We start from the raw sequence: 23,353 nt of genomic DNA, 5'->3' as shown, positions 1-23,353 counted from the left end.
TAAGCATGTTGTGATCCAGTGAATGAAGACAGACGGCAGTCCTAAGGCTGTAAGGAGCCTGATGATGAATTCCCAGTTGAGTGTATCAAAAGCCTTCCGTATATCTAGCTTAATCATTGCACTGCTTCGACACCCTTTGCGATTATAACCTCGTACAAGCTCTGTAGCCAGCAAAACATTCTCCAACATCAGCCTGCCTTTGACAAATGCAACTTGATTCTTGGAGACAACCCCTTGAAGAACTCCTTCCAACCTCCGAGCTAGTATCGATGATATGATTTTATACACGGTATTGCAGCAACTTATCGGTCTGAACTCGGTTAAACGTATTGCGCCCTGCTTCTTAGGCACGAGTGTGATTATGGTAGCATTGATCTGACCTAATAATCTGTCGGTTCTGAAGAATTCTTGGATTGCTGCCACTAAGGTGCTACCAACTTTATCCCAGGTTGATAGGTAAAACTCTTTCGGATAGCCATCAGGTCCTGGAGCTTTGTTATCCGGCATAGCCTTGAGTGTGTTTAAAATGTCCTCCGTCGAAGGTATACAAGTGAGTGCATCTCGGAGACGATCAGGACAATCACATCTCAACACTTGTCGTAGGCAGGCAATGGAGGGAGGTATGCACTCTCCATCTCTCAGGCCAATCAACCTCTGAAAGTACTCAACAACATGCTCTTGAATTTCCTTTGGTGAATCAATTTTTCTTTCCTGGTCATTCAGCAGAAAATGAATCCGGTTTCTTGCTGCTCGACCTTTGACTTGCTTGTGGAAATAGGAAGTATTCTTATCACCGACACGCAGCCAGTGGACCCGAGATTTCTGCTTGTAAAAATTTTCTTCTGCTGTCAATAACAGTAACCAATTTTTCCTCAGTAATTGCTCCTGGTGAGCTAAGTTCGAGGTTGGTGAGAGTAGAAGTTGCTCTTGAACTTGTTTTAGTTTGTTCAGAGCTTCATGAACTCGTTGGGATAGGTTGCTCAACTGAACTGTGTTCAGCGTTCTTAGAGGTTGCTTCAATGCTTTTATGCTTCTACATAGTTTGTATTGTGACGTTCCCTCCAACGCTTCAGGCTTCCAATTTTCAGTGATAACCTGGGAGAAATCAGATAGCAGAGCAAGATGATTGAAATATTTGAACGGTCTTCGTACCTTCTGGGCATGTTGTGGAAAATACAGAATACAGAGGGCGTGATCCGATGGGCCAGGTGCGGAGAACTCCGCGTATACGTTGTGGCAGACCTCAAACCACTTTTCGTTTGCCATCGCTCTATCAAGCTTCACAGACAAGGGATTTTCCACTTGGTTGTTACACCAAGTATAGCATGGCCCCCGTCTAGGAATATCAGTTAGACCGGCAGCAGAGACACATGAAGACAGATCACTCATACCTTGTGATGGCATGTTTGTTCCTCCATAATCAGAACGTTCATGAGGGTCCAATGGTTGGTTGAAGTCACCCATAACTACCCAGGGCATTGCTTCAATAGGTTGGTATTCCGACAACGACACTAACTCCTCCCACAAGAATTTGCGTGTCCCACTGGAGTTGCTGGCATATATCAACGTGGCCACACAAGAAATATTTTGGTTGACCGATGTTATCCCACAGGTAATGGCTTGAGATGATGACTGATAGACTGTCACTATTACTTCCGGGCTCTAGACTAACCATATGCGTCCTGATTGGTCAGCATTGTAGTTACAGTAACTTCTCCAATCCAAGGGAAGGGCATCTGTAATTCTAGAAGCGTTGTGTTCTTGTATATGAGTTTCCAAAAGACCACCTACGAGCAGCTTCTGCTCCAAAATCCACTTACGTACAAAACTTCTCTTATTCCGACCGTTAAGGCCTCTCGTGTTCCAAACAAAAAACATGGGATAACTTTATGTAGTTTAACTTGCTCGCGTGGCCTTCCGGCCACGACCTTGTGTTGTTCCTCTAGAAGAACTTTCGGCTGCCGTAGCTTTTTTCTGAGTATGAACTTGCTTAAATGCCCGAGTTAACTTTGGCAGGGATACCTCAGTTGTACTAGTTTCTGTTTCATTCACTACAGCACCAGGTTGGTGTGGGATCACTTCTTGAAGCAGGGGTTCAGAAGGTCCCGTATTGTTTGCTTTCTCCTTTGGCGGATCCACTGCACTCTCCACAGTCTCTTCCTGCTTTTTGCAGTGAATTTGTTCCTTGGGTTTGCCCAATTCTGTCAGACCGACTCCTGCTGCACCTTTCGCCGCTTCCATTGATTTATTCGCCGGGGAGTTTGTAGGGCAGTGCCTGCCATTATGCCCCACTTCTGAACATAAGTTGCACCGTGGTGGAAGCCAGTCATAGGAGACTTCCACGTTTTGCTCTTTACTGCCCGGGAGATTAACCACAATATGTTGTGGCAGGGGGCTATGTAGGGGGACCTCAATGTATATTCTGGCTATCGAAATGTTTTCCTTAGCCTCTGTCTGCCTGTCTAGGTATAATGGCTCACCTATGCTGGTGGCAATGCGACTCAGACAGTCAGTATTATACAACATCTGAGGAATGTTGCGGAAGGTTACCCAAGTGGAGACCGATCTCATTGGGGGCTTCTCGGGATTATGATATGGGTTCCAGGCAGTGACGAACATAGGACACTGCCCTATGTACCAAAACTTCCTGGTGAGAATTCGCGCTCTAGCTGTTTCATTCGGTACCTTGAATAGAAACGTGCCGTTTCCAACGTTCTGGACTCGAATCCTGGGGCCTCCTCGAGACCACAGCGCATTCACTACTCCAATGATTCTTCCCATGGCAGGGGGGGGACCATAGAATTTACCAATGAGAAACTCTTTCCATTCCTGGGCAGAGTCATTGATAGATTCTTCTGGTATAGTGATGAGAGGAGCTCCTGAGACATGTACACCAGGGGTTCCTGTGCGTTGGAGCCTACGCGGAGGGGCGAACAACCGCTTGCTCCAGGTAGTCGCGGTTGGCTGGTCATTTGGTGCTCCTTGCCTATTTTCGGCCCCTTCTGTGACACCCTCCGCTGGTTGGCCAAGGGGAACAGGAGATAGGTTGTTGGCTGCAGTAGCACGAGGAGATTCCAACTCTGCAGAGGAAAGCGCCTTCGTTAGGGTTCCCCTAGGAAGGGAAGAAGAGGGGGGGCAAGAAGAGGTTCCCTGTCGGCTCGGAGAAAGGGTAAAGGAGGCTGGAGAGACAGGGCTTCCCGCCGGAGAATGAGATTGAAGTGGTGGGGGTGATGGGGGAGCCTGAGTTAAACGATGAGAGGGGGTGGCTGATGTGGGTGGTGGTCCAAGGATGGAGGGGGATGGTGGGGCGGATGATGAACGAAGACGAGCCACCCAGCTGTGACCGGTCAGCGGAGCTTTTTCAGTGGTTGACCGGCCGGCAGTGGCCGGCCGGAGGAAGGAATCACTGCCGGCCGGAGGAAGGAATTTTAGGGTTTGGGGCTGATCGCGTTTGCAATCGCCCTAGGAGAGAGAAAGTCCCGCGAGTTTAGTTTGTTTTACATTGTAAAGATACACGGATGAAGAAAGAAGCAAATGAACATGCATGCATGCAAAAAAAAAAAAAAAAAAAAACAAAAAAAAAAACAAAACATGCATGCATGCAATGGAGACAAAGCCCCACGCCTCCCTCGATTCTCTCCGTATCATTACACAATAATTACAGTTAACTTTTATTTTTTGTCGTTTATGCATGAAAAATAAAGACCCTCACCCTATTTATTTTTTTTTACCAAAAACCCAAATAGGAAAATAAAAACACCAAACCATACAAAAAAAAAAAGTCAGTAATTCTTCTCCTGGGCGCCGTTGCTTCTCCTTCTCGAAGACCTAAAAGCTGATAATCGTCAGGTAATGGCACGTCAGCCTATCCGGCGGCCTTCCGACAAGAGCGAGACGAGAATGTCGGAGAAGGCCTGGATGATGAACTCGTGGGTATCCCTCTGGTTCAGGGAGAGGTAGCTCTGTAGCAGCTCGTGCAAGAGCTCGTACCTCTCCATCGCCACGTCAGCATCATCTCTCCCGTCCATGGCGTCGATCATCTCCTGCATCGATCGCCGGAAATCTCTGTACGGATCCGGCGAGTGTACGTGCTGCATTACGGCAGCTCCTCCGCTCAGTAGACGGGGCACTGACGAAGCAGTTGTAGTGGCAGTCAAGGCAGTGGCAGTCTCGTAACTCTCATTCTCATTATTCTTGGCCGTGGTAATGGTGGTCGTGGCATTATCGTAAATAAGGGAGAGATCTCCGGGAGAGTCGGTGATGGCTTTGGAGGGGCCAGGGGAGGAGAAGAAGAAGCGGCGGGAGGCGAAAACGGCGGCGAAGTCAGGAGGGGGAGAGTCAGTGGCAATGTCGTAATTGTAGTCGGAATCGTAGGAGGAGTAAGAGGATGTTCCGGCGGCGGTGGCGGAGAGTGAGGTGGAGGAGTAGGCGGCGGCGGAGACGGCGGAAGAGTGGTGGTGGTGGAGGAGGATGCAGCGGCGGTTTAGGTCGCCGGGATCATCTGCGGCGGAGGAGGAGGGGAGACACGGCGGAGATGAGCACTTGGTGAGGTTTGTTCGGAAACAAAGGTGGAAGCTTTTCCACAAGATTCTTGGCATTTTAGAGAGAGAGAGAGAGAGAGAGAGAGAGAGAGAGAGAGAGGGTGGTTAGAGGAAGTGGATAAAATTAGGTGGGTTAATTTGTAATGCATATATACACAGACAGGCAAACTTATACATATATATACACATGTAATTAACCGGCTTATGTTAAAGTTATGAATTAGTAAACAGTTGATTTGTGTGATGTGTGATGTTTATATAGTGATTAATTTGAGGATATTTTGGAAGGGATTATGATAATTTCCAAACCGGTCTATCTTTTGAATCACGTCTTATAGTGTGTAGATATAACTACAGTCTCTATGTCGATGGTGTAGTTTTATTACATTAACCTTAATTTGCAATTTGAATATAGTTAGTCCCAACAAACAAAGGGACTCGAGATCATGTTATAATGTACCAACAAGTATATAGTTATATATATATATATATGTAAAAGTTTTTTTTTTTTGTGAGAAGAGAGTGATGGTGGCATAGGAAAATGGGTGAGAGAGAAGAGAGGATGTCATTTTCTTGGGTGGTTAATTTGAGGCAGTTTCTTGTGTTTGCTTCATCATCGTATCGTGTTTTGTCTCTTGAATTGCCACTTCCTTACAAAATCTCTTCATTGTGGAGTGCATGTTGGGTCTCTCTCTCTCTCAATCTTGCTATTGTGGGGACATGGAGACATCATCATGGAGTGAGCACATGCATGGACGTGAGAGAGTGATATGGTGGAGGGTCTACGTCAACAACCCTAGATTTCTCTCGAGGTTAATTTTGTTCTTCAAGAGTAATTTGGACACGACAATATGTAGGAATCTGTTGGATATACACATTGATCCAATTGGTTGAGGATTCTTCTCACTTTCATTTTATGTTTTGTTTTGGGTAATCCAATTTTTTAAACCAAAACCCAAACTAACATCCGAGATTGGAAGTTAGCCATTTCATTTGAAAATAGTATATTCTCTCCTCAAACTTGAGTTTTTAACTCGGGACCAGATCATAAACGCTTTGTGACCTGGGTCACCGGTTGAACTTTTCACCTTCATTGTGCCGCCTCTTTTACCTTGAAACCTAATAAAAATCCTCTACTCATACATATGAACACATATGATTTGACAAGTATATTTAAGGGTAGAGTGGATACATTACTATCATCTGTAAACGCTCTACGCTCTGTTTGTGATTTTTGACGATTGTGATCGATTGAAAAAATGATCGTTTAAATCACAACCATTTATAACCACAACAAAATACAAAATTTTTAATCGCAACTTCACACCCGCATTTTAGTAACGTTTGGTGATGTTTGATTAAAAATACCAAAAATACCCTTTTAAAATAATTTTTTAACAATAAAATTAATTTTTACTTAAAAATAAATTAAATATATAAAATTTATATTAATTATTTCAAAAGTTTAGTAAAATAATTTTTTTTTATCAAATGATAGTAAAAATTAAGTACAACTATTTAAACAATTTTATTAAAATCATATATTTGTTACATAAACCGCATTAGCAACTATATTTAACTATTCATTTATAATTATAACCAACCGTAATCGTTATTAACAACAACTTATCAACTAGTCCGTCCTAATCATCCACAACAATCGCAAAATATAGGAAAGGTCGATATCCATAAAACACAATCCCAAGGTCGGATCCTTGAAAATTTTTGAGAAACCTAAACAATCAGATCTGATTGTATATATATTTATATATTTATATATATATATATATTTACATATATACATATTCAAATTCATATATATATATAATATATTTGTTATGTGAATACGTTGAAAATTCCATTAAAAATTTTTAACTGGCATTTCCAACGGATATCCGTTGGAAATTTCAACGGAATTTTAACGGAAATCGCCGTTGAAAATCGTTGAAAATCCGTTGGAAAATTTTCAACGGATAAATCCGTTGGAATTCGACGATTTTTTAATAGTGAGATAACTAACAAAGGACAAAGACGGAACAACAAACTTGGAAACTAGAAGGTAAATGCAAGACAACTATAGATAAAGATTTGGTTGTCGATCGTGTTAGGTGTGAAATAGAATTCATGTAATTTCACCATACAGTTTGCAAATGAATGGAACCGATTTTTACGAGAGGTGTCGAACTTTTTCCAAGTCCACGGGCCAACCGTTCAACCCGCGAACTAGGCGAATCATAGTGACTATGTTTAAGCCTGTTTAAAAAATGATTGGGCTGTGACCTGTGCGGGGTGGGGGGAGGCTGAATGGCGAGACGGGCAGCCCGTTTGAGATGCGCCGGGTTTGCAGCCTCGCTTCCTTCTAAAACCCTATATTCACGCTTCCTTCTCGGAAACACAGCCAGTATTTGTGTGCCATCGCCGCCGCCGCCGCCGCCGCCACCGCCGTAGTCGTCGCTGTTTCGAGGGTATCGGCCTCAGCCTTTGGCAATGACCCTTTGATCGCAAATTCGGCTTTCTTCAAGCGTAACGTTTCATGGGGACGAAAGATTGAACAAGCCCTAGCTGAGTTCGCGGAGATTTGATCGCCGTCGATCCAAAAGATTTTTTTTTAAAATCTGATTCGCTACGAATTCGATTGCTACAGGAACTGGTACGTCTTTTCTTCTTGTTCCTTGTTCTTGATGTCAGGGACGAAACGATATCGTTTGGGTGATACGTAATTCTTGGGGGTCTCTGTTCTCCGTCTGTATTGATTCACATCTTTTTCAGAAATTTTATTTGGATGCTGAAGTTTCGATCATGGATCTGTTTTTGGTGTAGAACGTGTAAAAATTAGATTTTGAGGTCTCTTAGGGAACCTCAGAATCTGCGTCTTGAAACGAAAACGTATACCTTTACCCATCTATGTCTGAACATAGATGTCTTTTGTTTCATTGTTTGTAGTATGATCCTGAACATAAATTTTCAAGATTGTCGCCATGCCTTAAGTAGATGTTGAATACCGTAAAGAGAGTGGTTCAACCCTTCTCTTACACATCCGATGTGTTCATCCTCGTGCCAATGAGCATGTAGTCCTGTTTGTGTTACATTCTGTGTGATAGTTCGACATCTGATGGAATCAGATATCAGTTTCAGTTCTTAAAATCGAGCATCGAGTTGGCATATACATGGACAGCCCAGATCAACACAGCAGCGGTGTAAGGCGTGGCCTTAAACTACCTGCTGTTAAACCATGTGAGTCGGGTGAGGGTCTGCCATATGCCCCTGAAAATTGGCCGGGTCCCGGAGATATATGGCGTTGGAAAGTAGGGGTGAGAGTTACGACCAGTGGTTTCTTTAATGATAGGTACCTGTATCCTCCCAAGCATCTACCTTCCGGTGGTGATAGTGCTCCCCGGAAAGGTGGTGCATTTTCCAGCAAGCTTGCAGTTGAACGATATATCCGTGCAGTCTTTCCTGAAGTGGATGTTGAAAAGTTTTTCTCTTTGTTCAGCTGGAAAATTCCTTGCAAAGACACGCATGGTCAGGTTCATTGATCCAGTCTCATAGTACCACTGCTAGTAGATCGTTCTATCGTTTTGTATAAATACCGTGTTGTTATATTTTTCATCTTATTCGAGTTTAAGCTGAACTGTCTGTGTTTGACAGGCAAAACTTTCAGGGGCACTCGATCATCTGTACCTCCACCTCTAATATTCGAAGTCTCAGATGAAGATCCAATGCACGATGACGAGTCTATTCATGTGGTTTGCAAGGCTGGTAATAATAAGTGCAAAAGTCTGATGCTTAACGGGGAAAACCCATCTTTACCCGCAATGCAGTGTGACATTTGTTGTAGCGAACCTAATTTCTGCACCGATTGCTGCTGTATCCTTTGCTGTATACCCGTGAGCTTAGAGCATGGAGGGTATAACTACATCAAATGCGAGGCTGTGGTTCATGAAGGTTATATATGCGGACACGTGGCTCATATAAACTGTGCTCTTCGAGCCTACATGGCTGGAACCGTTGGAGGCAGCATAGGGTTGGATGCTGAATACTACTGCAGGCGATGTGACGCGAAAAAGGACCTAATTCCACATGTTTACAGGTTCAAAGAGATATGTGGGATGGTCAAATCCCAGGCCGATGTCGAGAAGATCCTAAACCTGGGCATCTGTATGCTTCGGGGCTCGAAGAAAGCCAAGGCAAAAGAGTTGTTGATCTGTATTGAATCAGCTGTCGTCAAGGTATGACAGGCTCGGTTGGTTCTATGAAGGAAATAAAAATTATATATCGGAAAAAGTTTTATATTCTTGATTTGGTAAAGCTGAGTTTGTGAACTCTTGGTGTATCTGATCCAGCTCAAATGCAGAAAAAATGAAGATATCGGGAATGCGGATGCCTTAACTGTCTGGCCGGGTAATACTTCGCTCTCTTATGCATACGTTTTCAGGCGATCGTCACTGTGTGTTGAAATGTTTTCTCCTCTTTTTTCCATATTTTCCATTCTCTAATTGCAGAAATCTCTGACAATGGAGATGCTAAAGACAACGAGACTGTCCACAGTTTGCAAGAGGCAGAGCCAATTGGACCAATACCATTCAACCATCAGGCTGAAATGCAGAGACTTGAGGAAGAAATTTGTCAGGTCCTACGAGCTCTGAGGAAGGCTCAGGAAACTGAGTACCAAATTGCCGAAGAAAAACTATGTGCTCAGAAGGAATATCTCAACGATCTGTACGTGCTGCTCGAGAAAGAGAAGTCTGATCTCTCCCGACGATTATCAGACACTGATGCAAATGACCTAATCACTACCATCCTGACAAGATTGGATCAGATTAAGAAGGAAGTCTCGAAACTTCGAGAAATGGAAGAAATAGGAAAGGGATTCGGTAGGGCGCCGAGGGGAATTCTAGAGGAATACTTCCATCTTCGAGTCGATGGCTAAATCTACAAATTTTGAAAAGAGTTGGGAAGAGATTCTTACCTCTCTCTAAGCTCGCAGGAAAGGGCTGTCTTTCTTGTTCATGGATTGGGACAACGTCTGATTTGTTCTTTTTGCCATGACCTCTTCTTCCTCCCAGCTCCACAGTTTTGGCAACTGGCAACTGTTCTATTCATGTTTCCCTTGTATAGATTCTGAATTCTTCCAGTCAAATTTTTGTTTTGAACAGATGTTGTTGCCTGACTTGTTACAATTCTGATCAAGACACTCAAATTGACAGAAAGGCCAGATCTTTATCACATATTGTAAGAACAAAATGACTCGGGAAACAGAGTTCAGTTCCAAGCCTATCCTACTAAAAGATGCTAATAGTTCCTAATTAGTCCTAAAAACGAGACGAGAAGGGAAAAAAAGTTGTCTTTCCTCACAAGTTATGAGTATCCAACTTGTCAAATACATTCCCTCCCAAGTTTTTACTATTGTCTATGTGGGTGTCATTGGATTTGGCTTTGATGATGCGTAGCTGTACATGTTTTCCCAAATGGAAGCCAACCAGACGAGCTCTCGGTTTATGTTCCTGGCCGCTTGGAACATCATGTGTCGGAGGAGATCGAGTGTCAGTGACATCAGACTGGAGCTGTCCAAGACTGAACTCCGGCTGTACTCGAGAACCCACGAGTTGGGATCTAGTTGCAGAACACAAGTGCTCCATTTGGTTCTTTGCCATGAAGCGTTGGCCTCCCTTATCGAATAGCCAAATTTTCCGTCATTCCACTTCAATTACAGCCACCACCAAGAGAGAGAATTAAAAGTGTTTACTCAAGTGAAAATTCTCTCAAACTTAGCTAGGATCTGAAATGCAACTACATCCATCATGATTCTCCAAAACCAAAATCACCCATTAAGAAAAACGACCATCTTTTGGGTGCATTTCCTTTGAGAATCCAAAATGTCTATGTTATATAGCTATCAGCAGCCAAAGCAAAGCATTATCATGACATTTTGAGATAAACTCTGTTTACAGAAACGGTATCGGTTATTTGTTATGATCAATAAATACCGATGAACATCAGAGAATGAGTTACCTCAGTCACTCGGCCTGATAAGATTGTAAACGAACTCGATGAAAACCCGAGGCTGAGTGTTTTAGCTGTCTGCAAAGGCCATCCCCAAATGCTCACCTCTTCAGTTGTGGATTTGTACAGGATGCACTTTGAGCTCAATGTCAGACCACCCTGGAAACATAATCTAGAATCAGCTGGCTAAAAATGGAAACTTTGGATTGGAAAACGAAACAATGTGAATCTGATTTCCAATTTAAGACAGTGAAACCTGATTGATTTTCCATTTGGAATCCGAGTCTCTGCAGCTCGACAGCTTTCTATTCTTAACAGCTCTCTTGAATTCTTCTTCCAAGACTTTCAACTTCAAATCCAGATCCTGAACATCCCCAGATCTATGAACCGCATTCTTTACAATCGCCTCCGTGAATTCCGGTTTGAAAACCCCTTTAATCACCCAGCAAAACCCTACTTCCAAACTAAAAACCAAACCCAATACCATGACCATCCTCAGAACAACACAAATCCCAGATGTACCCTTGATTTTCGTCTTCTTCATCGGTTCTTTCTCCTCGCGAATCTCTGATTTTGCCTCCTGCTTCTTCTTCATCTTCGGGGGAGACACTCTCGAGATTGGGCGAGAAACCGAGGTGGGCGTGGTGACCACCGTGGGATCGAACGAGATGGGAGTGGTTTTGACAGTAGATTTGCAGCGCGATGCGCAAGAGAGCCTCGTGAGGGAGCTTTTCTGGACGCTGAGAGGCATGAGATCGAGCGTGGCGTTGATGCTGTCGAGACAAATCTCGCAGCTGCAGTTCGCATCTTTCCTGCAACCTGGGAAGTAACAGTTGCTGTCTCTGGACTCAGATTCTTCCACCGAATATGTTGTCGTCGACGTCGTCATCGATTTCTCCGACGGTGTGGACTTTCCTTTCATGGCCTCTATCTGATCGTTAGGATTTTTTTATATAGGAAAGCTTTGGTTTTTCCTCTCTCCCTTTGAAATTTGAAATGCCCAACGGTCCTCTGGATCTGGCAGTTATGTTTCGCCATAATTACCAAAATGCCACTTGGATTGTCTGAACCGGGCCTGGTTTGATCATATAAAGCCCAGTTAGCCCAATAAAGTCAGTATGACCCGGCCCATCAGATACGGCTTCACCTAATATATATATATATATATATATATATATATATATATATATATATTTAAATTAATCTACATCATGGTTCGTGAATCGCATCTATAGATACGAATTAAAGTGATATAAATATAACTCTTGCCTTTATTACCACTCAAAACTTGCAATTTTCTTTTAAGAAAAGAAAAAATCTCAGCTGAAGTTTGGTTCTTGGGCAGTAACAGAGTTACAAACATGGAAGTGGAACAGTAGTCATCATCCTTAGTTAGACTTCATCTCGATCTCTGGATCATCCATGGAACCACTGTCTGGAGAATCTCGTGGCAGGAGGCCGAGAAGCGGAAGAGGCAACAACGAACTGAGGTTGCAGAGAATTATGAGAGTGGCTAAGTTGTCGAAACTGTCTCTGGTTACGCCGAAGACTTGGGTCAGTCCTGCTCCGACAAGACCTCCAAGAACACTTCCTCCGTTCGAGATTGACATTAGCGTCGCAAATAGCGTCGCTTCCATTCCTTCCGGACATAATCTTGCCGCTAATACAAGCACCGGCATGAACGAAGCCTGTAGCACAGTTCGATAAATATGCCAATAGGGGTTCTGTCATAGGTTGTGGATGTCTTTACGAGGGATATAATGCTAATTTATGTTTTCATGTATCAGAAACTGAATCTGACAAAACTAATGCTATCAGGAAAGAACTTAAAGGCAGGAATGGAGGAGGGATAGACCTGGCCAAGAACTGTCAGAATTAAAGAGTCACCGATTGCAAACCACTCGTCGCTTATCCCCAATTGCCGGTTAAAACCCGTGACAAGGAAAACCTGCTTGCACCATAAAGACCAGAATGGGAGTTACTCTGTTGTACGATAGAGAACGATGATGAAGTTCTTTACCAACCTGAGTCATCCCAAGACCTGTGCCGAAGATGGTTGTGACAAGAAAAATCTTTCTCAATGGCACAGTCTTGAGGAATCCATTGTACAGCCCTACTCCAAGCAAGGAGGCAATTGATGTCACAAGTTTAACACGGCCAAGAAACTCGGGAGTAAAGCCGAGTTTGTTTGTCCTGACAATTTTCAGACAGATATTAGCCAAGAATCGAAAGCAGCAGCCTCAATGATATGAAAAAAAGATAGCGATAACCACAACCAATGAGTGGACATACGTGAAGTAAAACATTGCAGAATCTGAATGTGGTGTGGCTTGCCACAAGAAAATAAAAAGGGTCGGAAGGAAAACATTTGGTTGTTTAATGGTACCCCAGAGCTGAATGATGTGCTGCTTCGAGTCCTGGAGGAAGTGAGGACTCATCAGCCAGGTTTTGTTCTGACCTGTTACTGGACGGGCCACAGCCACACGCTGTTCATTCACGAGAACAGCGACTGCTGAAGTTATCAGAGGTAGCAAGGCCGTCACTCCAAATACAAACCTGTGGTGTAAAAGCTTTTAGAATGCCACATAAGTTAGTCGTATATGCTATGATGTGCCAAAAGAAGCTATACTTGCATGGGCATATCGTGTAAGTATATATATGTGTACCTTACACCATATGAATCAACCAGGGAGCCACTAAAGTAGGAGCTCACAATTCCACCGAAAGCAGAGGATCCCCAGCATAAAGATTGCAGAGATCCTGACAGGCTTTGTGACTCACCACGAGCCCGTTCTACAACCATCGAATCTACAACCTACAACCATTTAGAGCCAATATTTGTGTCTCCTGTTATAATCAGTTTACCTATAAATGCTGAAGGGTCTAACTCTATATTGTTTTTCATGCAATGAATTCCAAGCCCTTCAAACCGTTATGGGTTGGAGAAAACTACTCTACAAATCATAAGAACATGTCCAGCCAAAATCAAATCCAAATTCTCCGAATATCTATCATTATATGGAAGAACAAGAATCATCAGATAGCTTCCTAAGTGACAAAATAGTTCTAAATTATCCCGTGGCTTCCAAAATAAGTGCACTTCTCATAAAAAGATCTTCCATTTTATGGGTAGATGATCCTTGCATTGCTGAAACATATGCAAGGTGAAAAGTCATCCGAGGAACTTACAACATCAGAAAAGGCGACAGAAAGGGAACCGAGAAGTATACAAAATGCAGCACTATATTTGCTGTCAACGAGTCCAGCCATCAAACTCCACGAAAATGCACCAAGAAGCCCCGACAGAACTAAATATGACCTCCTTCGGTAGCCAAATAGCGGCAATGAGTCACTGTGAAATGGAACAATTTGTTTACAAACCCCCAAAGGCGATGAAAGTCCTTCAACATAACATCATAAAAGTTGACCAGTACATGAATGGTGAGGAGTCATAGTCATACCTGATAAACCCATAGAGAGGCTTAACAAGCCATGGTAACGAAGAGAAACCCGATATCACAGCTGTCTAGTCAACGCGTATATTTTGTCAGCCCGATAAAATAAACTACAAAAATCTTCTGATCATTCACCTTAGTTATTATTGGAACTCAACTTATATAACAAATCATACGAACCAATAACACACCCTCTATGGACACAAACATGATCCAAATTGGAGACAACCTAAATCGTTACAAGGACATACCTCTGCAGGATCAAGATGCAAATCATCCTTTAGATAAAAGCTAACAGCGAGCCTCGAAAGGCCTAAAACACCTTGAACAAAATACACCATTGCCACAGCAACGTTATCGGGCGACAGTTCAACCCCGAAAATTTTCATTCTGCTGCTGAGATATCTGCTTTTACGAGGTTGCTTTCTAACAGAAATGTCTTTCTCTTCTTCAACATCTGTTGTCAACATTTCTCCTTCTCCAACACCTACTTTTATACAAAGCTTACATTAGGAGGAGAAATATCCAATTCATAATTCAGAAGCTGATAAATGTTTTTTTAACGAGAGAACCCAAGTTCTGAATCAATATAATTTGCATAAACACTGCACTAGGAAGTTCACCAACAATGCTAATCAGAAGGAAATCCCAGGTCACAAATCTAAAAGGGAAAAAACTTCATGACAAATACCGGAAAATCAATGGATATGATCATCAATTAACATACTTTTGTCTTCTTTGACAAGAAAAATGACAACTTCTAGTCACATGATTCGAATATATAAAACAAACCATCGATTTATAATCACAAAAAGAAAATTTTCTTCAAAACCACAGATTCAGGGAATAGCACGATAAGGAGGACACCTACTAATTCTGGAATCTAAAAGCGGACTATCCTCTGGATCCCGATGGGGAGGGAGCTCCGACATGGAAACTGCGATTGACATATCGTTATCCGGGGGTTTCAGGCGAATTCTCCGGCGAGGTAACCGGAGGGATCGGGCGACGAGAAGGAGATGTGTACAGTGGGTGGAGGGCAAAAACGTCTTTTGAGGGGGTGAGATTATAGGGATAGAGAGGAGGAGGCTGTGGGTCGCCATTTAATAACGTTAAAAGGGAACACTCCCGTTCCGTCCGGATATCTACTAAATCTTCTTTAATTTATTATATATATATTGTACGGTACAAAATACAATATATATATATATGCATGTATATGTTTATAGCTTATGTGTATTTTTTTTTTTTTGGCAGTATAATACAACACGACTATCATCAATTTATCAAGAGATAAAATAAAGAAATAAAAAAAGGAAAATAAACACGCCTGGTGGGACTCGAACCCACAATCGTCTGATTAGAAGTCAGACGCCTTATCCATTAGGCCACAGGCGCTTCACGATAGGAAATATAAAATAATTAAATTCGACAATGTTCCCAAAACCGTAGTTGGAGGGCGAATGAAGAATTTACCAAACACCGAAGTCATCTCTTATATATATATGTGTGTAATTAATTAGACCAGAAATGCTCGAACTTTCAGTTTCAGACACCGCAAAGGTTCGCCCCCCAGTCAGACAAAACCACGGAAAACGAAACTGGGACCAGTCTTCTCCGACATCCTCACTTCCATCCATCGGACCATTCGTCTTCATTCTTGTTCGCATTATCAGCTCCCACTTCGAACTGGCCTTCCCCGTTCCATCCGGCTTCCACCCCTCCTCCGGTGTTCCACTCGCCTTCTTCATCACCTTGCTACATGCCTCCTTGATCGAAGGGTTCGTCCAGCGAGTCGTTTCGCTCCGGCAGACCACATCCTTGGTAGGAATCGTTATCGACACATCGCCAAAGAAGCTTGGTCCAGTATGTGTCCTGTTCATATTCATCCAAAACATTTAGTTTTTTTAGTTGCGGCTTGATTCAGATACTGCAACTGTTCTGTCCAGAAAATAGTAATGGGATACTCCAGAAGAAGAAGAAGAAGCAGATACCTTGCATATGATGTGGGGGTTCCCGATTATGACGAGAAGAGAGATTGCACGGGTGATTGCGACGTTAAACCTTCTGGGATTGCTCAGGAAGCCGAGGCAATACGCTCTGTCGAACTCGTTGTGCTTGATCGTTGATCTAACGGTCGAGATGATGATCACTTGTTTCTCTTGCCCTTGGTACTGCTCCACACTCCCCACCTTGACATCATTCATCTCTAATCTCTCGAGAACTTCCTTGATCTTCGATACTTGCTGCCTATACGGTGTTATAACACCGATATCCTCCTCTTGCACGCAATCATTCGCCGTCAGCCTCTTGATCGTCTCTATAACTTTGCTTATCTCTATCCGGTTAAACCACGACGGATTGTTGCCTTCTCTCTCATCACATCCCTGGATCCCATAGAAGATGACCGGGAATTCTTTGTTGGGCAGGAAGTTCAACGAGGTGAGAAGAGAGCCGGCGTCTTCTTTAGAGGCAATCAGTTCACCTTCATAGAACAGATTCGATGGCAGAACGAGAATCTCCGGGTGGCACCTGTAGTTCCTGACAAGCTTTGTCACATAGCTCTCATCCCCTTCGCGGTAATAGTCGCACTCGAACAATCTCTCCAAGTATGATTTCCCCAAGCCGTAAGACTCTGCTTCTTTCGAGTATATCACTGGACCCAACTGCATTGGATCTCCAGCAAGCACGACCACGGTTTCTGCCAAGCAGAGATTCGATATAGGAATCATGCTCTCTGGCTCTGATGCTTGACCAGCCTCGTCCAAGAAAATATGAGTGAAGTGGCCACGGTTTACGCCTTCGGCATAGAGAAGGGATGCACTCATATACGTCGATATGATGAGCTTATAACGAGTCAAAGCCCTTTGAGGAGGACACTTGAATACTAACTCGTCAAAGAAGCAAAACCGGATATGTTCAGGCTTGATATCTTCGTATGCACGAGTAGCAGCATTCAGCCTAAACATCTCGTTCTGCTTTATACGAATCCCCTTCAAACTCAGGAGCTTCTCCAGAATGTGATCAGCTGCACTGTTGGAAGGAGCACAAACAAGAATCCGGGCATTTGGCCGAGTTGTATAGATCTGAACTATTGCCTCGACTAATGTCATCGTTTTCCCAGTACCAGGAGGCCCATGTATCACATATGGCGGTGCTCCTTTGCAGCCAAGAATCATTTCAATTGAAAATATCTGCTCATCGTTCACGGCAGAGGATATAGGCACAAAGGAATTGCCCATTATCATCCTCCTTCCAGAATATAAGGATGGGAAAAGGAAATCGGTATCCAACTGCCTTGTGGCATCAACCGCCTGATACAACCTCCTAGTGGAGAGGCGATTATAGGTAAATCTTACATTGAAGAGACTCCCAGCTGTGTGGAAGTGGTGGAACTCGGGGGCAAACTTCAAATGCACCTCGTCAGCCTCAACACGGTGTATGAAGCCCTGCAAGAATTTGCTGTCACTTTTTTTACAAGAAGACAAGGAGGAGAATTCTTAACATCACAGATAACAATGGGAAAAGGTGATTAGAAAGACGACCTGGTAAGTTTTGTCAGTTCCATCGTCAAAGGCATGTCTCACGAAGATAAAATCTCCGTGAACAAGTGAAGGTCTTCTCTCAGCAAGGCCCGGGACTTCGAGAGACAAATAGAGCCCCCTTCTCTTCATCGAGACATTTTCCATATCATAGGCCCTCATGTCTTCCTAAACAAAGAGAAATCACGAGACGTAATTCCAAGGAAAAGGATAACCATATCGCGGACATAAGCTATAACTAAAAGATCTGTAACAGAAAAAATACCTCGAGCTGAATTTCTTCCATGATCAACAATGTCTTGAAATAGTTTGCATAGTTCTCTCTTGTAAGACCCTCATTTATATCATCTGGGACTTCCTTCTTCTCAATCAGATCTCTAATATCATCCGGAATGTCATATCTTGGAAGTCTATTTTTGAACCTACGATCCGTCACCTTCATAGGGCGGGATCCATGTACATATTCATCCACAGCAAAATCTTTCCTTGGAACCCTTTTGTTTCTTGCGTAAGGCCTCCGAGAAGTAAGAGAGCTCGATATCTTGTCCTCCGCCAAAAGAAAAACAACCCGTTCCACTCTGTCATCTCCCCAGTCAACATTAATGACCGTGGTGTGCAAACCAATTTCCTTAGGTTTGCAAGAGACCCAAATAGTCAAAGTGTCACCTGGCTCGAGCATCCTATCTTCGAGGGTAAAAGATTCGAGGAAACCCTGGATGTCTTTTGGGTCTGCAGTTTTCGATGGCGGTTTCAGGATTGAAAGTGTGAAAGAATCTTCAGGGTTTGAGGCATAAATTTTGGTCCATAAGTCCACGGGATCAGACATAGTATTCTTGACAGTGAAAGAATCACAGGAAGTCTCTCCAACGGTAACAGATTGAGGCTTCCCGTCCCTGAATGCGAAAGGAACAGAAACAACAACTGGACCCTCATCTGAAAGATTGTAATTACCAGCAGATACATCATTCTGATAATCTATAAACCCGATTTCCCCCTTGTCTCCAATGACAGAATATTCGTCATCTGACCTGTCCCCAACCGTACTCATTGCTGAGGAGAAACCAGAACAACAAATCATATTCAAGAACAGACACAAAGTTTATCCCTTTTCACATAATTGGCGAAACGCAAAACCAAAATTCAACCACACTGAACGTATACAAGAAACTGAACACCATAGCAGTTTGATTCCAATCAAAACAAGAGAATCAGTTCCATGACTTCGTCAACAAACATTACAAACTAAAATCAATCATAACAAATCATAAACACTGATCAAACACAGAAGCTCGACCATAACAACATCCAAAATCAACGACCAACCACATACCCAAATTACTCCATCACAGTACAGTGTTGCAGGAAACGCCAAGGACTTCTAATCTTTCTCCTGAAAGTAATCACCAAATCTGATGCATGAATTCTAACCCCACTTGGATATGCCTCTGAATCGCGAGAATCTAGCCAGTATTAAGCAATCGCCACTATCCAAGCATAAAAAACCCAGAACCCTAACATCAGAAGATCTTCAAACTGAAATTTTAAAAAAAATTCCCAAAATTCCACACCTTAAACCCTTCTTCCCAGACCCAAGAGAGAAAAAACAACAAACACAGAATTCAGATGCACAATCTCACTCAGAAGGGGTTGCGGAAACGACCCACATTGTGAAATGAAACCTTCATCCGAATTTTGCACCCTCAAAAAACAAAAACAATCAAACAAAAACGAAGCCCCATCGAGAGATCAACGGAAAAACGACGAGAGCATCAAATGACACATACATACATACATACATACATAAACGTTATGTACTTCTCTGCGCACACAAACATACGAAACATACACAATGCAAATGGGAACGAAACTCTTCGATCACTCGGAAACAACTCACATGGATATGGAAATCGTGGATGGACCCCTTCGATCGACGATGGAGAGCGGAAGCAAACCCAGAAACAAAAAACCCTTCGAATTCGCAGAGAATTTTAACCAACCTGAGCGAGTGAGTATGGTAAAATCACTCAAATGACCCACTTGGTTCGCATCTATTTCACCGGTACACCACAAAAAACATAACACATTTTTTTCTCCGAAAAAAGACAAAATTACCCTTAATAAATCACGATATTTATCCGTTCGAAAACAACTTCGTTATTACGATTTCGTAATTAATTCTAAATATAGTTACAAAAAAGTGGCAAAAAAAATTATCCGTCCTATTTTAATTGTATATCAGTTATATGTTAGTCGCAAAAAGGTCGCAAAAAATAAAACGAAAAGGGTATTTTGGACTTTTTCAATCGAAAAGTGGGTTAAAATTGAAATTTTTTTTTTTTTTTCTGGGTGGTGTACCCTGAAATTGCTGCGACACAAGTGAGTTATTAGGGTTAAAACCCCAGTGAGTATCTATCAGTGAAGTGGAAAACTAAAGTTAGAGGAAAATTCCAAAATATCCCCTCCTTGTTCTGCTGTACTATAAAAGTGTGCCACTCATTGGGTTTTTTACCCAAATAACCTAGTTGGATCGCATCTATTTCACCTGTACACCACCGAAAACATAACACATTTTTTTTCCCGTAAAAAGACGAAATTATGATATTTATCCGTTCGAAAACAACTTCGTTATTACGACTACGTAATTAAATCTAAATATAGTTACAATTGATTCTAAAAAAGATGGCAAAAAAATCATCTGTCTTAGTTGTATATCAGTTATATGTTAGTCGTAATAAGGTCGTAAAAAATAAAACGAAAAGGGTATTTCGGACTTTTTCAACCGAAAAGTGGGTTAAAATTGAAAAAAAAAAATTTTGTTTTTTTCTCAGTGGTGTACACTGAAATACATGCGACCCAAGTGGGTTATTTGGGTGATTTTCCCCACTTGCATTGCATACCTCTGTCTCAGACAGAGAGCCGGTGGAAATTGGAATAAATCAACCGGTTAACCGAACCACTTCCGTTTCCGATTGGTTATTATAAAAATATCTGAATCCGGTTTGGTTATTAAAACCGAACCGGAATATCTTCTTCCCCGACATTTTCCAGTGATGGGCCAAGAGGAAGCCCAATTGGACCCAAAATAGGCCCACATAATAATGGACTGCATTTTTCCTTGGGTTTGGAAATATTTCTAATTTAATGAAAACGCCAACGCAATATATGATTAAATGTGTATATGTATACATATATGTAGATGAGCATGTATGTGTGTGTGTGTATATATATATATATATATATAAGATTGAAGAGTTATGGTTGTGTAGATCCCGACCATCATTCCTAAATTGATGAAACTTAAACTCTAAGAATTGACCAACACATAAATAAATAACTACCATAATTGGGTCCATGCATTAAAACAAACGACCGATATTATCTTGAAAATGTAGCGTAAAAATTCAATGTATGTATACATATATTTTAATCATTGTTTGGTGAAAAAAATAATTGTGGCTATATGGCATTGAAAACCCCTAGTACTAGTATACAAGACACAAATACATACATACGTGTGTATATATATTTATAAATGATACGTACATATATACATACGTACATTGGCAATTGAAATGGGATCTAGCAAAGCGGGAAACACACAAGGAATATCTGACTTGAAGGAATCATTTGGTTGCATGCATGCAATAAAGCATGTTTCAAAGTTAAAGGCCATTTTTTTTGTTCTTTCAAATAATTAAAAAACCCAAAAGGAAAAAAATTGTATGAATTTAGTGTTGGAGTGAAGGAGACAAATTATACATGAAATTATTTTTAGATGTGGTTTTCATATTTGTGAAGTTGCTTTCTCTTTCTTTTCCACCAAAAAAGGAAATGGCCTAACAAACAAACCCATGTGTTTTTATGCATTCATTTTAAATTTAATTTCCACTTTAATACATGTTTATATCATATTAATTGTCTCAAATTTTAAAATTCTTCACAATGTATTTAAGCATAACTAGATGTTTGGATAAAATTCAACATTATAAAGAGATCATTAACAACATGCTCTTTTTCTATTCAATTGTTAAATGCTTTCCATTCCATAATAAAAAAAAGGGTATTTTTTTTTCTACGAATGTAACGTTTATAGAATACAGAAAGGAATATACAATATGAGTTCATTGTCTGTGCAATTAATCATGGCCTTCACCATTCATAAGAGTTTTTTTCTTTTGTTTTTTTTTTTAATTAAAAGAGAAAAAAAAAAGAACGAGTGTTGCTGTGATCAAGAAAGGCAGGGAGAAGAGACAGAGCATGAGGAAACAGGAAAAGACAAAGCATGATATTCATATTCTTACCAAAATAAATAAATAATCTCCACTTTCAGACGCTTTTCAATCATTCCTCCTCCAATTAAAAATTATTGTTACGTGGAGAGTGTGGGTCGAATGCTTAAAATATAATCGAATTAAATCATTTATAATTATATATAAACATTCATCGGATATGATTTTATGTCCTAAAAGTGGCGTCACAATGATCATATGAATATATTTCGCTTAGTAAGATTGGTAGAAAGGGAAAATAATATCAATTGAATTATAATTCTTCTCAAATTTAACAATCACATAGAGAATTGCATAATATTTATTGGTTTCAGAGTAATAAGGACATATACTATCATAATTATCGAAATGATTGTACTTTTTATTTATTTAATTTAATTTCTTGGGTTTAAAAGACACGGGGGTGCAGGATTGAGGTTATCAAGAAGCCCTAACTTTTTTTCCAGTACAATGATCATTGCAAGAATGGGTAAATCTTTTTCGCTTTTTTTTTATAAAAAATTGGAAATTTAAAAAAATATAATATAATTGATGTTACATATAAACCATAGAATAAGCATTACAATATGATTGTCTCGGGAGAACACTTGAAAGAAAAACAAAATATACACTAAATTCTAAACAAAAGAATGAATGAAGAATAAAAGAACGTCCATCTGTTCCACTTGGCAGTTTCTGATTGGGTCAGTTCATATTCTGCATGAAACCAAAAAAAAAAAGAAAAGAAAACTGTAATAAGAAAGCTACAATCATTGAAATTTTTGGTTCGTTTCTAAGCTAAGCATATTGGTAAACCATAAAGATCTATGAGAAAAAGACCAAGTCAAAAGAAAGAATTACCTAATTACGAAGCCGTGAAATCTAATGAAGTTCACCACCAAAAGTTGGCAAAACCAGAGAAATGGCAAACCGGGTCGTACCCGGGAACCGCCGGTATGCGAAGCCGGTTAAGCAAATACAGAAATTATGAACGTTTTTACACCTGCACACCGGGAATTACTCGGTGAGAACATATGGAAGGAATTAACCGAAAAAACCGATGTGAAAAGTACGGAAAGAGAATTTGGACCGACCTTTTGTCACTTGGCGGTTAAGAGGAGGGGGCAGTGTAACGTCTCCATCATCATCGCCCTTCAAGGATCGAAGCAACTTTAAACGCCATTGCTCACCTGACAAAAGCAGATCAAATTCTCCATGAGTGAGTGACAGCAAAATCGATTAAAGTTTTCATCTTTTTCAACAAACGCAGACAAAGAATCATGGGTTCGTAATCCTTTTCTTCTGGGTTCATCAAAAGTTTGCATCTTTATGAATCACACCGAAGACAGTGCAGATAATGAACTAGGGTTATATACAGCTGATGCCATTGTAGAGTTCTCTAGTAATCATCGGATTGCGACAGAGACAAATGTTCAAGGTAACCACGTTTTCAGGTCGGTCCCAATCCAACCTTGGACACGCAAGAAATTCAAACGCATGATCCCACTTGGGTCCCCTCGCGTCTTGGGGGGGGGGGGGGGGAA

General features: G+C 41.4%; 6 protein-coding genes and 1 non-coding gene across 11 annotated transcripts in view; 1 reads left to right on the top strand and 6 right to left on the bottom strand.

The window, feature by feature from the left end:
• Positions 1 to 3,652: 3,652 nt before the first annotated feature.
• LOC104800961 (transcription repressor OFP16) lies at positions 3,653 to 4,634 on the bottom strand. The gene has a single exon (XM_010523994.2). The coding sequence runs from the start codon at positions 4,596 to 4,598 to the stop codon at positions 3,861 to 3,863; it is 738 nt and encodes a 245-aa protein (XP_010522296.1). The 5' UTR covers positions 4,599 to 4,634; the 3' UTR covers positions 3,653 to 3,860.
• Positions 4,635 to 6,759: 2,125 nt separating this feature from the next.
• Positions 6,760 to 9,696, top strand: LOC104800959 (OBERON-like protein). Its single transcript, XM_019200987.1, has 4 exons — positions 6,760 to 8,063; positions 8,190 to 8,770; positions 8,885 to 8,942; positions 9,044 to 9,696. The coding sequence occupies exons 1-4, from the start codon at positions 7,709 to 7,711 to the stop codon at positions 9,469 to 9,471; spliced, it is 1,422 nt and encodes a 473-aa protein (XP_019056532.1). The 5' UTR covers positions 6,760 to 7,708; the 3' UTR covers positions 9,472 to 9,696.
• A 45-nt stretch (positions 9,697 to 9,741) lies between these two features.
• Positions 9,742 to 11,522, bottom strand: LOC104800960. The gene is made up of 3 exons (XM_010523992.2): positions 10,801 to 11,522; positions 10,554 to 10,703; positions 9,742 to 10,242 (listed from the first exon to the last, which is right to left on the bottom strand). Exons 1-3 carry the CDS (start codon positions 11,464 to 11,466, stop codon positions 9,952 to 9,954), a joined length of 1,107 nt encoding a protein of 368 aa, XP_010522294.1. The 5' UTR covers positions 11,467 to 11,522; the 3' UTR covers positions 9,742 to 9,951.
• Positions 11,523 to 11,792: 270 nt separating this feature from the next.
• LOC104800958 (folate-biopterin transporter 1, chloroplastic) lies at positions 11,793 to 15,125 on the bottom strand. Its single transcript, XM_010523990.2, has 9 exons — positions 14,871 to 15,125; positions 14,251 to 14,486; positions 14,006 to 14,070; positions 13,734 to 13,896; positions 13,211 to 13,359; positions 12,837 to 13,100; positions 12,569 to 12,737; positions 12,400 to 12,492; positions 11,793 to 12,232 (listed from the first exon to the last, which is right to left on the bottom strand). The coding sequence occupies exons 1-9, from the start codon at positions 15,100 to 15,102 to the stop codon at positions 11,933 to 11,935; spliced, it is 1,671 nt and encodes a 556-aa protein (XP_010522292.1). The 5' UTR covers positions 15,103 to 15,125; the 3' UTR covers positions 11,793 to 11,932.
• A 199-nt stretch (positions 15,126 to 15,324) lies between these two features.
• Positions 15,325 to 15,397, bottom strand: TRNAR-UCU. The gene has a single exon. It is a non-coding gene; the product is annotated as a tRNA-Arg (tRNA).
• Positions 15,398 to 15,507: 110 nt separating this feature from the next.
• Positions 15,508 to 19,548, bottom strand: LOC104800956 (probable RNA helicase SDE3). Of its 3 annotated transcripts, none has more exons than XM_010523988.2 (6): positions 19,436 to 19,548; positions 18,872 to 19,025; positions 17,807 to 18,591; positions 17,545 to 17,709; positions 15,994 to 17,448; positions 15,508 to 15,874 (listed from the first exon to the last, which is right to left on the bottom strand). In XM_010523988.2, exons 3-6 carry the CDS (start codon positions 18,587 to 18,589, stop codon positions 15,758 to 15,760), a joined length of 2,520 nt encoding a protein of 839 aa, XP_010522290.1. In that variant the 5' UTR covers positions 18,590 to 18,591; positions 18,872 to 19,025; positions 19,436 to 19,548; the 3' UTR covers positions 15,508 to 15,757. The 3 variants fall into 3 exon arrangements, with proteins under 3 accessions (XP_010522290.1, XP_010522291.1, XP_010522289.1); XM_010523989.2 differs by having other exon boundaries at positions 18,872 to 18,931; XM_010523987.2 differs by lacking the exon at positions 18,872 to 19,025.
• A 2,790-nt stretch (positions 19,549 to 22,338) lies between these two features.
• The window catches only part of LOC104800955 (type IV inositol polyphosphate 5-phosphatase 7), a 5,157-nt gene continuing 4,142 nt past the window's right edge, over positions 22,339 to 23,353 (bottom strand). For all 3 annotated transcript variants that reach the window (XM_010523986.1, XM_010523985.1, XM_010523984.1), the window contains 3 exons: positions 22,904 to 22,999; positions 22,671 to 22,812; positions 22,339 to 22,526 (listed from right to left, as the gene is read on the bottom strand). The gene's annotated coding sequence lies outside the window, so the exon portion shown is untranslated. The remainder of the gene's footprint in view (positions 22,527 to 22,670; positions 22,813 to 22,903; positions 23,000 to 23,353) is intronic.

This window comes from Tarenaya hassleriana, unplaced genomic scaffold (assembly GCF_000463585.1).
Source record: "Tarenaya hassleriana unplaced genomic scaffold, ASM46358v1 Cleome7, whole genome shotgun sequence".
NCBI classification, from domain to species: domain Eukaryota; kingdom Viridiplantae; phylum Streptophyta; class Magnoliopsida; order Brassicales; family Cleomaceae; genus Tarenaya; species Tarenaya hassleriana.
Note: the sequence above shows the minus strand (reverse complement) of the source record. Positions and strands in the feature narration are given on the sequence as shown.

Bases quoted from the DNA above. Each gene is read 5' to 3' on its own strand.
- LOC104800959 (XM_019200987.1), top strand. From the start codon at position 7,709: ATGGACAGCCCAGATCAACACAGCAGCGGTGTAAGGCGTGGCCTTAAA. The intron at 8,771-8,884 runs GTATGACAGGCT...TATCTGATCCAG, and splicing joins TTGAATCAGCTGTCGTCAAG to CTCAAATGCAGAAAAAATGA. The intron at 8,943-9,043 runs GTAATACTTCGC...CTCTAATTGCAG, and splicing joins TGCCTTAACTGTCTGGCCGG to AAATCTCTGACAATGGAGAT.
- LOC104800956 (XM_010523988.2), bottom strand. From the start codon at position 18,589: ATGAGTACGGTTGGGGACAGGTCAGATGACGAATATTCTGTCATTGGA. The intron at 17,710-17,806 runs GTATTTTTTCTG...CTCTTTGTTTAG, and splicing joins TGGAAGAAATTCAGCTCGAG to GAAGACATGAGGGCCTATGA. The intron at 17,449-17,544 runs GTCGTCTTTCTA...AAATTCTTGCAG, and splicing joins GAACTGACAAAACTTACCAG to GGCTTCATACACCGTGTTGA.
- LOC104800960 (XM_010523992.2), bottom strand. From the start codon at position 11,466: ATGAAAGGAAAGTCCACACCGTCGGAGAAATCGATGACGACGTCGACG. The intron at 10,704-10,800 runs GTTTCACTGTCT...TTATGTTTCCAG, and splicing joins CCAAATGGAAAATCAATCAG to GGTGGTCTGACATTGAGCTC. The intron at 10,243-10,553 runs GTAACTCATTCT...CTGTAATTGAAG, and splicing joins TATCAGGCCGAGTGACTGAG to TGGAATGACGGAAAATTTGG.
- LOC104800958 (XM_010523990.2), bottom strand. From the start codon at position 15,102: ATGGCGACCCACAGCCTCCTCCTCTCTATCCCTATAATCTCACCCCCT. The intron at 12,738-12,836 runs GTATGTCCACTC...GAAAATTGTCAG, and splicing joins TCTGCAATGTTTTACTTCAC to GACAAACAAACTCGGCTTTA. The intron at 12,493-12,568 runs GTTGGTAAAGAA...TGGTGCAAGCAG, and splicing joins CAGGTCTTGGGATGACTCAG to GTTTTCCTTGTCACGGGTTT.
- LOC104800961 (XM_010523994.2), bottom strand. From the start codon at position 4,598: ATGCCAAGAATCTTGTGGAAAAGCTTCCACCTTTGTTTCCGAACAAAC.